Source organism: Squalius cephalus (genome assembly GCF_949319135.1).
Source record: "Squalius cephalus genome assembly, chromosome: 6".
Classification (NCBI taxonomy): domain Eukaryota; kingdom Metazoa; phylum Chordata; class Actinopteri; order Cypriniformes; family Leuciscidae; genus Squalius; species Squalius cephalus.
Genome location: NC_137127.1, coordinates 16,503,668 through 16,516,219, shown reverse-complemented (window position 1 = coordinate 16,516,219; position 12,552 = coordinate 16,503,668). Strand labels below are relative to the sequence as shown.

Below are 12,552 nucleotides of genomic sequence, written 5' to 3'. Positions count from 1 at the left end.
TACAGAAATTAATAATTAGGCCTAAATGTAAAATAACCCTATTTGTTCACTGTAGAAAATATATATAGTTTCATCTTTGTTAAAGCTGTATTTTGTTGTTTTATTAACATTAATGACGCAGACAACACCAGGAATATTAGGCTTCTGTCACTTTAAGACAGAATGAATGCACAGACCGAATAAACTGACAAACATCTGGTTTCTTTCTCTGTTCACTTATGACATAACCGAGAGAATACTTGTCGAGACAGGTATTTTGACTTAATTTTGCGTATCCCAGTTCAAGTGCAAGGAAACACGAAAGAGGAATCAATTCGGTGTTCGAGCGTTATGTGAAACGCGCCTCTCTCTCTCTCTCTCTCTGCGCTTCAGGTGTGTAAGGCTGTGCAAACAGATAACAACGCTAGAGTCCTGATTTTCGACTCTTCTTCCGTGTCTAAAATCATTTGAATGTGTAAATTGTCAAGACAAAACAAGCCTTTGAAGCTGAAAAATAGACTTTTGGATCTGACACTAAAAATTGTAATAAAAAATAATTGATGCTATTGATTGTATTGTAGTGTTTTGTATTGTAACCTTTTTTCAAATCACATCACAACCAATGCTCATGCACACACAAACAAACACCCATACATATTTATTAATGCATTAAAGTTCGAAGTGTCACACCGTTGCCATCTGGAAGGCTTGTGTGGCTGCATCACCTGTATGATTATGATTTCTATAAACTCACTCCCACACACACCACTGCTGGATCTGCCTGACACACCAGTATGTGCTCACACACTATTCCGAAAACCATTCTATGTATTCACACACATTTGCGCAAGTAGATGGAGTCTCTAAAAAAAAGAGAGCGAGAGATGAGATGATGTGATGAAATGTCACAGGTTGACTCTTTCTATAAACGCGGATCACTGGACACAAATGAAAATCTTTATGAATTCAATGCGACTCTTTATACTTCTGCATCTGCGGACAATGATCGACTGACATTGTGTTCCTTCTCTATCTCTTTTTTATCCTCTCTCTCTGCTTTTGCATTCAGTGTCAAGTGCACAAACGAACACACAGACCTAGACTTTATCTCAACTTGCTGTTTGTGTATTTTACCTCTGAATTTCACATCCACCACCACACCAGCTCTCTTTTTGACCAAAATATACAAGTATGTATGTGAGAAGCCTCCACAACCTTTTAATCTAGTCATCTCATGCTTTCTGTCCTTACTGCTGTATCCAGGCAGAGGGGACATTATAAACCCACGTTTTTACCGGCACTCTCTCTCTTCTCTCTCATTCTATAGCATTTTTCCCATATCCCCTGGCAACCAGAGCACTTACCCGAGTGCGCATGGGAGAAAGCAGCCCTTCCATGTCTTCTGCTCATTCCTCAGAATACCCACAATCCTTTCACTCAGACATCATCGCTCCGGTAACGTATCCAAACCGCTCCACACTCACCGAGCAATGAGCACAGCTCTGGGCGCACATTCGTGGTCTCACACACACACACACACACACACACTCAACGTCAGAGCATCCCCCCCCCACCCCAGCAGGAAAGCCTCTGTGTGCTTTTGTGTGTGTGTGTGTGTGTGTGTGTGTGTTCATCATCATCAAAGGTTGCTACATTGTGTGTTTGTGTGATAACATTTCACTGTTCCAAGTGAGCTGCCTACCTAGACAAATAATTCGAGAAATACAAAATATGTATAAAATATAATAAATATATATTTAATTATTTCATCTATATATGCATATTTACAAATGTAAGAATACAAAAAAATAAATGTATAAAACAATAAAACCACAAGGTATATATATATATATATATAGATAGATAGATATCTAACATAAGTTTGTAAATATATATATATAAATAAATGTGTGTGTGTATGCATGTATATATTTATATATTTTTTTCTTTTTTTATGTATTTTATATTTGATGTATTTTACATTTTATGTATGTATTTTGTACAGTATATATATATATATATATATATATATATATATATACATATATATATATATATAAAATGCATAGGCTACATGCTCAGGGACAAAAATGCATCCAAGATGGCAGACAAAGTTAAAGAAATGTTGATGATAATAAATAAACTGGCTTCATCAAATAATGGAAAATAGCATTTTTTTACACTTGTATGCTAGATGTTGAGTTATCAGCTTAGCATAGCAACATGCACAAAACAAACTTGGAATCAGTTTTGTGTCATAAGTCTTGTGGGCTTAATATGTAGAGAATTATTTTCAATCTACACAGAGAGTTTCAAATCAGTCACACGAGATTACATTTAACTTAGGATGCACTATGTAGGGCAGTAAGTCAGCTCACTAGGTTCTAGCACAGAGCTAAAACTGTCCTCACTTTACTCTTTGTCTGGTCTAAAACTCAAACTGGTCCTCACAAAAGATAGTTGTACAAATACACACACAGTCACACACACACACACACACACACACACACACACACACACACACACACACACACACACACACACACACAAGTATCATAAATAGCATTTTGTAAAAGTGAATGTGTGTTAATTAATTGAAATGGAATTCTCCTAAAGCCACACAGTTTGAAATGGTTTATATTAGAAAGTAGAGTTATTAATGCAATCATTCTCACATTCTAACACACACACAATTCCTCTCATCTCCTGTCCCTGGAGTCTCAACCCCGATTCTCAGATATCTGAGAGATTTCCTCGCTGTCACAAGTTTGATCTCTCAGAATCAATTAAAACGTGAACAGAAACGTTCGTAGCTTTACTGACAGATACATCTCTCTCAGTTACACATTTGGGACTTTTAGTGTATCACTTCACTTAATTCAAATGTCAAAGAAGCATTAATGAGTTTTCTATTTCTTTGCAGCCTTCTCTCACGGATACGCACACACACACACACACACACACAACTTTAGCTCTCGTCATTTAAGATTCATGCATCATGGTCCCCATAGCAACGGTCTCCACCTTGCATCTACACTTCCAAATTCCACTTCCTCTAGGTACTCTAAAAAAGCTCACAACATGCAATGATTTCCACTGTACTATGAAACAATAAAAAGCTACTTTTTCTATATATGGTGGTTCCTGAACTGTTGTTTAATTTGTCATGTGATGCTTTCTGTCAATTTCGAGGCTTTTCACCACGATGACCTTTCAAAAGCCCACGTGGAAATCAATGAGATCTCCAGAGATCACACTAATCTCTGTTCTGCACCGGTCAAACCACCTGTCATCACTCTGTTTACATGACATATGACCTCAGGACCGAAAGGTGTAGCTTTTATGTCTGTGACTATGTGTTGTGCATACAGTTTATAAAGCAGTTCAAAGGAGAATTGCTCAGCATACATGCTAATAAAACTCCATTCCACAATGTGCATTCCTTTTCTAAAGTTCAATGCATGAAATATGTAATTGATTTGAGCTGGCAACACAAACACACAGCGATCCCAACAAGATTTGAATAACTAGAAAATGCAATATGCAAACTCATGCACAAATCATACCATCATACAATCATATCAATAATTTGCATGAGGTTCATGAGGTTACATTAATTAATTGATGTTTGCTGCCAGTAAAAGACCCTTGACCCTAATTAAAGAAAGTATGTATAAAGAAATCATGAATATAAATAGTATAGACGAAATTGAGTTTCTTTCATTCCACTGAACCAACCAGTGGATATCCATATAACAAACTCAATAAACAAAGGAAACCTGATTCCTCTTTACTGAGCTAAATCATAATTCTATCATTCTGAAGAGGTGTCAACATTGGGTGGCAAACTCATCAATCTTTATACAGAGCAAGTGCTAACAGGAAGTGTTAAACTGCTTAAGGTGCATCCCACCCCAAACAAAACACACATACACAAACATACTCACAGGCTCAGCCGAGAAATGAGAAAATTCTGCTCATAAATATTTATTACCAGCCATATATTTAATAGGAAAGAACAATATGTGACCCTGGACCACAAAGAGATACAACTATTTGAAAATATGGAATCTGAGGGTGCAAAAAAAAATGAAACATTGAGAAAATCGCCTTGTCCATTTATGTTCGCCATTGTGCTGCATTCACTCACAAAAATAAATGTTTTATATATTTACGGTAGGAAATGTACAAAATATCTTCATGGAACATGATCTTTACTTAATAGCCCAATGATTTTTGGCATAAAAAAAAATAAAATACAGTATTGTTGGCTATTGCCACAAATATACCCGTGCGACTTATGACTGGTTTTGTGATCCAGGGTCACATATATGGAATAAAGTATATGAGAATAACTTGACACTGAAGAATGACACTGCCAGTCTTCAGTCATTCTTCAGTGTCAAGTTATTCTCATTTACTTAATGACTGCTGAAAATTCAGCTTTGACAGCACAGGAATACATTACATTTGACAAATTTATTAACACAGAAAACTGTTATTTTAAAACAATATTACTGTTTCAAAAGGTCCTCCTCCACCAGGCTTAAACCTCTCTCTTCAGGTGCTAGCAGCAGTTTTTTTGTGTGTGTTTTATCTACGAATTGCTCAATAACACCTGTATTGAATAACTACCATGATGTCCACCCACAGATTTCACAAAACAGTAAGGTAATAAAGTCGATGATTCAATCTTACCTCAATCTTACAACTTATCTTGAAGTTGTTGTTTATGCACTGAATTAATTAAAATAGATTTTCAGACATTCCTTTTCTTTGATCCCACAGCTGATGTGTGCAGTTTTTCTTTGCTATTTGCTTTAAATTTGTTTTCTCTTGCTCGAGTACAGTCTTTTTTCTGCTGCCACTGTTTCCTTGGATTTGCTTCTCAGTTCCATACAATTTTAAGCTTTTCTTGGTTCATTCCATGTTTTATTGGCAACCTCAGTCGTGTTAATTCAAGTTGGCACAGTCGGTTTTAAATTAATCTGGTTTATTTTAGTTCAGGACTTCATAGTCCAGGTGTTAGTAATCTGTACTTAATCTTTGTTTCAGAAAGCATTTTTCTATGATTAACTATTCTAGATTAAAGGGGTGGAGAATAATGTTAGAAATCAAACTACCCTTTCATCGCATTGCAATAGTTATACTTTGTTCCCTGTATTTATTAGCACAGTCTACAGCAGCGGCGGAGTGATATTAAGTTACCTAGGCAACCGAGACTACTACTAGCTAGCTAGACGTCCCGACTGTAGTCCGCTTCTGTTCTGTGTTTACTTTTTGGCGCAGTACTAACCGGAGCAAAGTAAAATTCCGCTGCTGCTGAGAAACTAGTTCCTGTAAATGTAATGCGATCATTGAGATGCAAGAGTAGTTTGATTTCTAACATTATACTCTCAACAGACATTTACATCGATAGTCTGGCGTTATAATTTATTTGCTTTTGGTGTACTGTGGAGTGGGTAAAACTGTTTTAATGGCAGGCTAGCAGTTACCGTTGACTCGCGCTAGCCTAGCACCGGCGAACTATGCAACTGGGAGGACTGGGTGAACATTTTTGAAAACTGTCTCCACTGATAAATAACACACAGGCTAACTTGGAAATGAGGTCCGATGTCCAAAATCCTGAACCACCCCTTTAAGTTCTACTCCTGTCTTAATTTTAAACCCTGTCCAGCCAACCGTAAATTAGGTAAATGAGGTAGGTAAATCGCTTTGATTTAAACCCCATTACTAACATTAGCAAGGGTCTGATTAGCATTCTCCCAATTGGATTTAAAGCATATATTTTTACTTCTGTTCACTGTTCTCCCTGGACCCTGCATAGAGATGAAGCAGTTCATGTTGTGATGGATGACGTATGTTTGCTTAAAACACTTCAGACCGAGACCCCAATAAAAGACAAAAAAAGATGAACCACTACATTATCAGTAGTTGACATGGCAATAGAGGGTTGAACATTGTGTCTCTGGGTAAATATTGACTCTGATATACAGACAGATCCAGGCTGGAGAACACAGAGGAGTATAATTTTCTCTAAGTACATCTGCTGAAGGCTTTCATTAGGATCTATAGAGTGTTAGGATCCTGCTAATGGCTCTTCGCCCCTGGAATCAACAGAAAAACAGGCTTCACAGTGGGACAGTTCTGGACTAATGGCTGTAATCATCAATTAGTCGCCATTAACATAACAAGCCAAAATGAACCAATTAAGAATTCAACAGGCCAATCGCTTTTAAGAGTGTTTCCATCTCTGCTAAAGGTTTTGACAGGAATTAGACTTTTTTATTAATTCATTGCTGGTTTATTTGTATGTAAACTTAATTAATTTGCTCCCACTAAGAGTATTCCTACAAAAATGGGAAGATTATTAAGAACTGGAAACATGTCCTTTTAAAAAAAGAAAGAAAAAAAGAATGATCCGTAAAGGCGATGTTTACATACAGTGTTATTTTAGTATTATTTATATAGTTTTATTTTTTAATTGGCTTTTATTTGAATATTTTTTTAGTTTTAATTTTAGTTACATTTTTAGTAATTTTGTTATGTGCTTTTGTCATTTTTATTAGTTTTTATATTACTATTTAGGTCTAATTTTTTCAGTTTTATTTTTAGTTTAACTTAGTTTTTATTTATTTCTAGTTAGTCATTTTAGTGCTTCAACTTAAACTTTTTCATCTAATATTTATAATTTATTTTGGCTTCATTTCAGTTAGCAAAAATGCTTTTAATAGTTTTAGTTTCAGATAATGATACTTAGCTCAAGTAAGTATTATAATAGTATTACTCTTGATTTTTGGACAGGGTACCTTTGAAAATCATGTAAAAATACTAATCATTCAATACCATGGTATTGCCACACTTCACCATGATGCTAAAACACACTACCAGAGGCACAAACAACAGAATCTACATGAGCAACTCAGTCGCCATGGTAACCAGAGACAACAATGAGCTGTGGCAGAATCGATGCGTTAAAGTGCTGATCAATGGTGAGCACACGTCCCCTTGCACCAAACAGCAGACTTGTCATATTATCTCTCACCAGTCACCAACCCTCAGGGCCGCATATATTTGTGTGTTAATGATAACTGCACTGCTGGACAAATTGAATGCTAATTCTGATATTTGGGCTTCAGGCTTGTTTGAAGAGCATTAACATGCCTGTTCCTGCTCCAACACACGTGTGGATATTGTGGAAGCCACATGTATGAACTAACAAATCAATATGAAGTTCATGATGAAATCCCTACACAACTTTGGTTGTTCAATCGTATCCCTGATGGCTGAGTAAATACATATTAGAGATACTGTTTTCACTCTCGCTCTCTCGCTGTGAGATCTAGGGCTGTTTCTCAATATGTGTTCTTCAGCGATCTTGCGTCCTTGTGTTCTCTACTACATCGTCATCAACTGTCGAAGTTCAATTTCAATACTCAAGAACGCAAGTACAGAGGACGCGTGAAAGATGTGTTCTTGATATCGAGGATGTATCGAATGCAGACTTGAAAGAATGGCTATGTCTCAATTGAAAGGCTGCATCCTTCGAAGGGCTCAGACCTCAAAGGCCAGACTAAGGTTGTTAAATGGGACGGTCCAGCCTTTGAAAGTTGTTCTTGTCGCCAAGCAACTGTGACAGCTGTCGTAGACTTTTTTGAAAGTTACATTAAACTGTCTGAAAACAAAACAGGGTTCACAAACTGTCTAAATATGTTCACCATGGTCCATTTCTGTATATAACAAAAAGTATAAAACTATATATAATCGCATCTAAGTAAGATATGTCAACATAGGGCTGGGCGATATGGAGCAAAAAATATATCTCGATATATTTTGCTATATCTCGATATACGATATATATCTCGATATCTTTACAGGAAAAATAACCCCCCAAAAACTACTGCAAAAACAAATATGCCAAATACCACAAAGTCTTTTTTTATTGAAGTGCAAATAGGTAGGCAGTTCATGTAGGAACAAAGTGTTTCTGCGACATTTAAAAAAAAAAAAAAAAATCCCTGTATACAAAAATAATAATTTAACTGTAAAATAAAGGAAGAAATAATACATATTGCACTATTTTAAATAAACCTGTATAGAAATATCATTACTAATTTTGGCAAATAAATAAAAAAAATGCCATATATCCCCCAAAAACTGCACAACTGTAGAGTAAAACATTAATTAAAAAAAAAAGTGATACAAATGCATCTAAAAATTGACATGATTGTTACAAAAATCACACTGTCTTAGGCCTCTGGAGAACTCAGAACAACTGCTAGCATAAAGTTTAAGGTAAAAATAACTGCCATTAAATTACAGTATCTTACTACTATGCAATTAGATAAACTGTTCATTCATTACATCACTTTACCTCTGTCTTTATCCACCTTTATCCTCTTCTCTTCTTTTTGGCACTGTATCTATAGCAGAATAGGTAGGCTAATGCTAATTTATAATGTGTCATGTAAATTCGGCCATCCGTCACAATCAGGAAACTTTCACCGTGTTTAGACCTGGCGCGAGCTGCCAGGCCCGTTTCTACAGGGGAGCATGTTAAGTGTGAGTGTGTTAAGCGCCCTCAAACAAAAGCAATGCGGCGAGAGGCGACGCTACACAAAAAATTACCAACAACAACTGATCGCGCGCGCGCTGTTTCTGACGCACTTCAAGCACTCGCTGGGCGGGGAAAGATTGATGTGCCTGACCGGACGCGGGGGACTTGGTTGAATGAGACAACACGCGAGGGGAGGGGGAACAAAAGCAAGGAGGCGGAGGAGGAGGAGGGCGGGGGCGAGCACAGCACAGAGAAGGCAAACAAGCAAAGTGGCGAAATCAGAATTAAATATAAACAATATATCGATATATACGATATGTCAAAATCCATATCGAGTTTAAAAAATATCTCGATATATCGTAAATATCGAGATATCGCCCACCCCTATGTCAACATTTAAACCACTTTACATAGCCTGGGTTTCCCCATGCTGCCTTGCGCACAGCGCGATTTTATTCACGCTGCTAGGCAGCCTGGACACCATGGACCAGATTTTCCCCTCAAAAAGGGAACCAATCACAGAACGGGGAGGGAGCAGCAAGACGATGACGACGTCTATGCGACACACCGAAGCAGTTTGTTTATATCTATGGATCCAACATGGCATCAGACGCGAAGTTACCTTCCGATGCAGCCTTAGATAGTGTTCTAAGTAGTTTAGAACGCAAGTTTATTTCGTCTTCTTCCTCGTCGAATTTCTGTCGCTCTACATACGTCATCTGGTATAATTGAAACGATTGGCTATGAGCTACGTGCAGGCGCATTTGATAGACATTCGTAGCGCCCAATAAACGGCTCTGGGCATTCGTAAACCACGCCTCAAATACGAGAAAATGAACATGTGGTTCCCAGACCACGTCTCAATGAGACGAGGTCTGACGTTAGCCAGGCTATACTTTACAGGTTTTTTTTTGTTTTTTTTTTACATTTGTATTATTTGAGTAAGTTGAAACCCAATACTTATGTTTAAAAGTGTAATTCAGCAATTTCCTGTTGTCACAATGAATTCTGCTGTAGGCAAGGCTGTGAAGGAACCATCTGTTGTATCCTTCATTTAGCTGGAAACGAAAAACGTATTTGAAGGAACCTTCAAATTGGGACTGCCTTCGCCGCGCAGCGGTGACACAATCAGCCTTCAAATGCACCCTTCGAAGGATGCAGCCTCATGTAAGCTTTGGGGTACGTTTGTATGACAACAATATGTTTAAAATAGAGAAGTTTTTCCTATGAGTTTTCCACGTACAGATGACACCATTGTCAAAACGATCCCCATTCACAGGGATCCGCGAAAACGACTAAAAATGCTGTATTCTGCTGCCAGGCCATTAGATGGCGATGAAATACTGAACAAGTAACACGCATGTGCATGACGTCATCGTTTTCACAGATTTACGTTTTTGTTGTTTGCCGTTTTGAAAACTTTACCGTTTTCAGAAGTTTTCATTTTATGTTATGTTGTATTTATTGTGCATTGATCGCTGGACAGTAAGTTGAGCAACAAGATCGCAGCACATCTCAATTCTCACAAAGATGTGTTTTATGTCCTCGCCTCCTTCCGAGTTCATTCTTTCAAGGTAGCCTGGCAAAACCGGTCACTACGGACACGCAAGTCTGTTTTTTGTGTTCTTGTAATTGAGAAACAGCATGTTTTAAAGTGCAACATTGCAGCTTGATATCCGCTGCTCACTATAGGGAAGAAAAATACAAATTGAAGCAAACTAACAGATTCACTGCATGGCTCTGGAGTGTGAATGCCATTTCGATAACATCGTTTAAGTGTTTTTGTTGTATTTGTACAAATGTACACTACTGCAATACCATTTCAAGCAATATCACAGTGTGTTACTGCAGGCCATGCTTTCATATATCATTAAAGGTGATGAAAAGACATGGTAAAGCAGGGCCTACATGCTGTGCTGTGCTCTTTTTCTCCCAGTGTGTGCGGAGACCCTGCAAACACTGAAGGATGAAGTCATTCGCTCTGCAGTCTCCTAGCAACTGTCGTCAGGGGCAACCCCTGCCTAGCTTTCCAGACGGCAAGCAGCGACGGCTGCATCTGCGCTGCTTCTTTGCTTCTCCCTGTTTTTTTTTTTTTAGGTGGGGGTGGGAGACAGCAGGAAACAAGCGGGAAGCGGGACAGCAAGGTCTGTCCGTCATCTCTGATCTCCGTCTCTCTCCCCTCCAGTGCCAAGGCAAACACACTCACAAATACACACACGCACAAACAAAAGAAGGACAGCCAGCCAGTGTCTGTTCTGTGTGATGTTCATTCATTGGGTTAATGGCAAAACATTATTTTTCAGGCCATTCTTTCCCTTTCAAAAGGCTTGCAATCAATCTCTGCTGCAAGCAGATGCAGTCATTTATTTTACGCACATTGTACACAAAAGAAGTGTTCTTAACTCGTGGGTTGCAACCCAAAAAAGGAACTGGTTTGCAAACAAACAGCTGAATGCAAATAATAAAATTCAAATTTATAATTGTGCATAGGAATAAAGATGGTAAAATAATTGTTCTATCAACTTTCACCTTTGACGTCAAAGGCTGTGCATCCAAATAAACTTCCATATTTTTGCACAAATGAATCTAGATGAAAGTTTGATAGATTCTGCATTTACAAAATTCAATAATCATGTCAATAATGTAGCATATAATTTGGGCTTTTGCACCTGATAATATTAATTCAATTCAATGTATCATTTTAAGAACATCTGTTTACTTTTGGACAATACTGGAATAGTACAACTTCAATACTGTGTCCAATGTAAAATCTGAGTCCTGAAAACCAGTTGAGAAAAACTCTGCTAAACCACAAGAACAAACCTTATGGCGTGTGACACCGGATTTCCGTCAGAGCATGAACGAGAAGACAGTGCTTCCACATGTCATGTTGTGTCATCTTCTCATCTCTGAGTTACACGTACAGAGGATTTAATTAATAAAAATCATTCCCTCTCATAACAGAGAGATTACTGTTATCCCACAGAGTGAGCATCGCAATGCAGACAGACAGAGATAGATAGATAGATAGATAGATAGATAGATAGATAGATAGATAGATAGATAGATAGATAGATAGATAGATAGATAGATAGATAGATAGATAGATAGATAGATAGATAGATGTGAATGGCTGACGCATAACAAATTTGAAATATGTGTCTGGGACTGAGCTCAAAAGCCAGACCAAACTCATCATTTTTATGGAGCCATTTCTTGTCCTGTGGAAGAGAGATCTGTTGCCATAATTTGAAGCTGTAACACTTTCATTCACATCTGCACTGCCATCATAAGTCAGTCCAGCATTACGATGTCATTTAGCACTGCACGGGTCACACAAGCGTCTCAGGTCTGGAGATGGCTTTACACACCTTACACACCACTGACATGAAATTTATACACACTCTTAGACAACTCCCAAGAGACTATACGTGTGTGTGTGTTGTGTGTGTGTGTGTGTGTGTGTGTGTGTGTGTGTGTGTGTGTGTGTGTGTGTGTGTGCAAAGGTATATAATGATGTATTGTTCCAGACAGAGAGGGATTTCTCCAGAGAAACGTAGCAGTCAGTGTCACACATACTAAACATTGGGACGACAGAATACAGATGCTGAATTCAAATTCCTGGGAATAAATATAAATACTGTAAAAAAAAAAAAAAAAACTTATTCCAATAAATATGTATATAAATATAGTGAGCACTGCCTGACATATAGGCATGCACAATCTAAACTTCATGAAAACAAGAAAACAACCAGATATATTTAATATCTCAGAATATATATATTTTTTTATATATATTTCATATCTCAGTTGTTTAAGTAATAATCTCATATGTGTCTCTTCTAGTGTTTCAGAAGAAATCTCAAAGTCTCAAATTTGCCAGACTAAATGATCTAATTTTATAGCAATTAACTAAAACTATATATTTTTTTAAATTGTTAATAAAAAAGCTGAAATAAAGTATAAATATTAGATGCAAGCTTAAAAACTTAAATGAAAAATGTTGAAGTTGAAGT

At 37.3% G+C, this 12,552-nt stretch overlaps 1 protein-coding gene across 4 annotated transcripts in view; it reads right to left on the bottom strand.

Moving 5' to 3' along the window:
- Positions 1-12,552, bottom strand: part of frmd4a (FERM domain containing 4A) — a 173,201-nt gene that overhangs the window by 126,574 nt on the left and 34,075 nt on the right. The window contains exon 1 of one of the 4 annotated variants that reach the window (XM_079874786.1): positions 1,344-1,462. The exons of the other annotated variants lie outside the window; for them this stretch is intronic. Within the exon in view, the coding sequence (XP_079730912.1) occupies positions 1,344-1,376 (33 nt within the window). The 5' untranslated portion in view covers positions 1,377-1,462. Of the gene's footprint in view, positions 1-1,343; positions 1,463-12,552 lie in introns of those variants that run through there. 4 annotated transcript variants of the gene reach the window in all.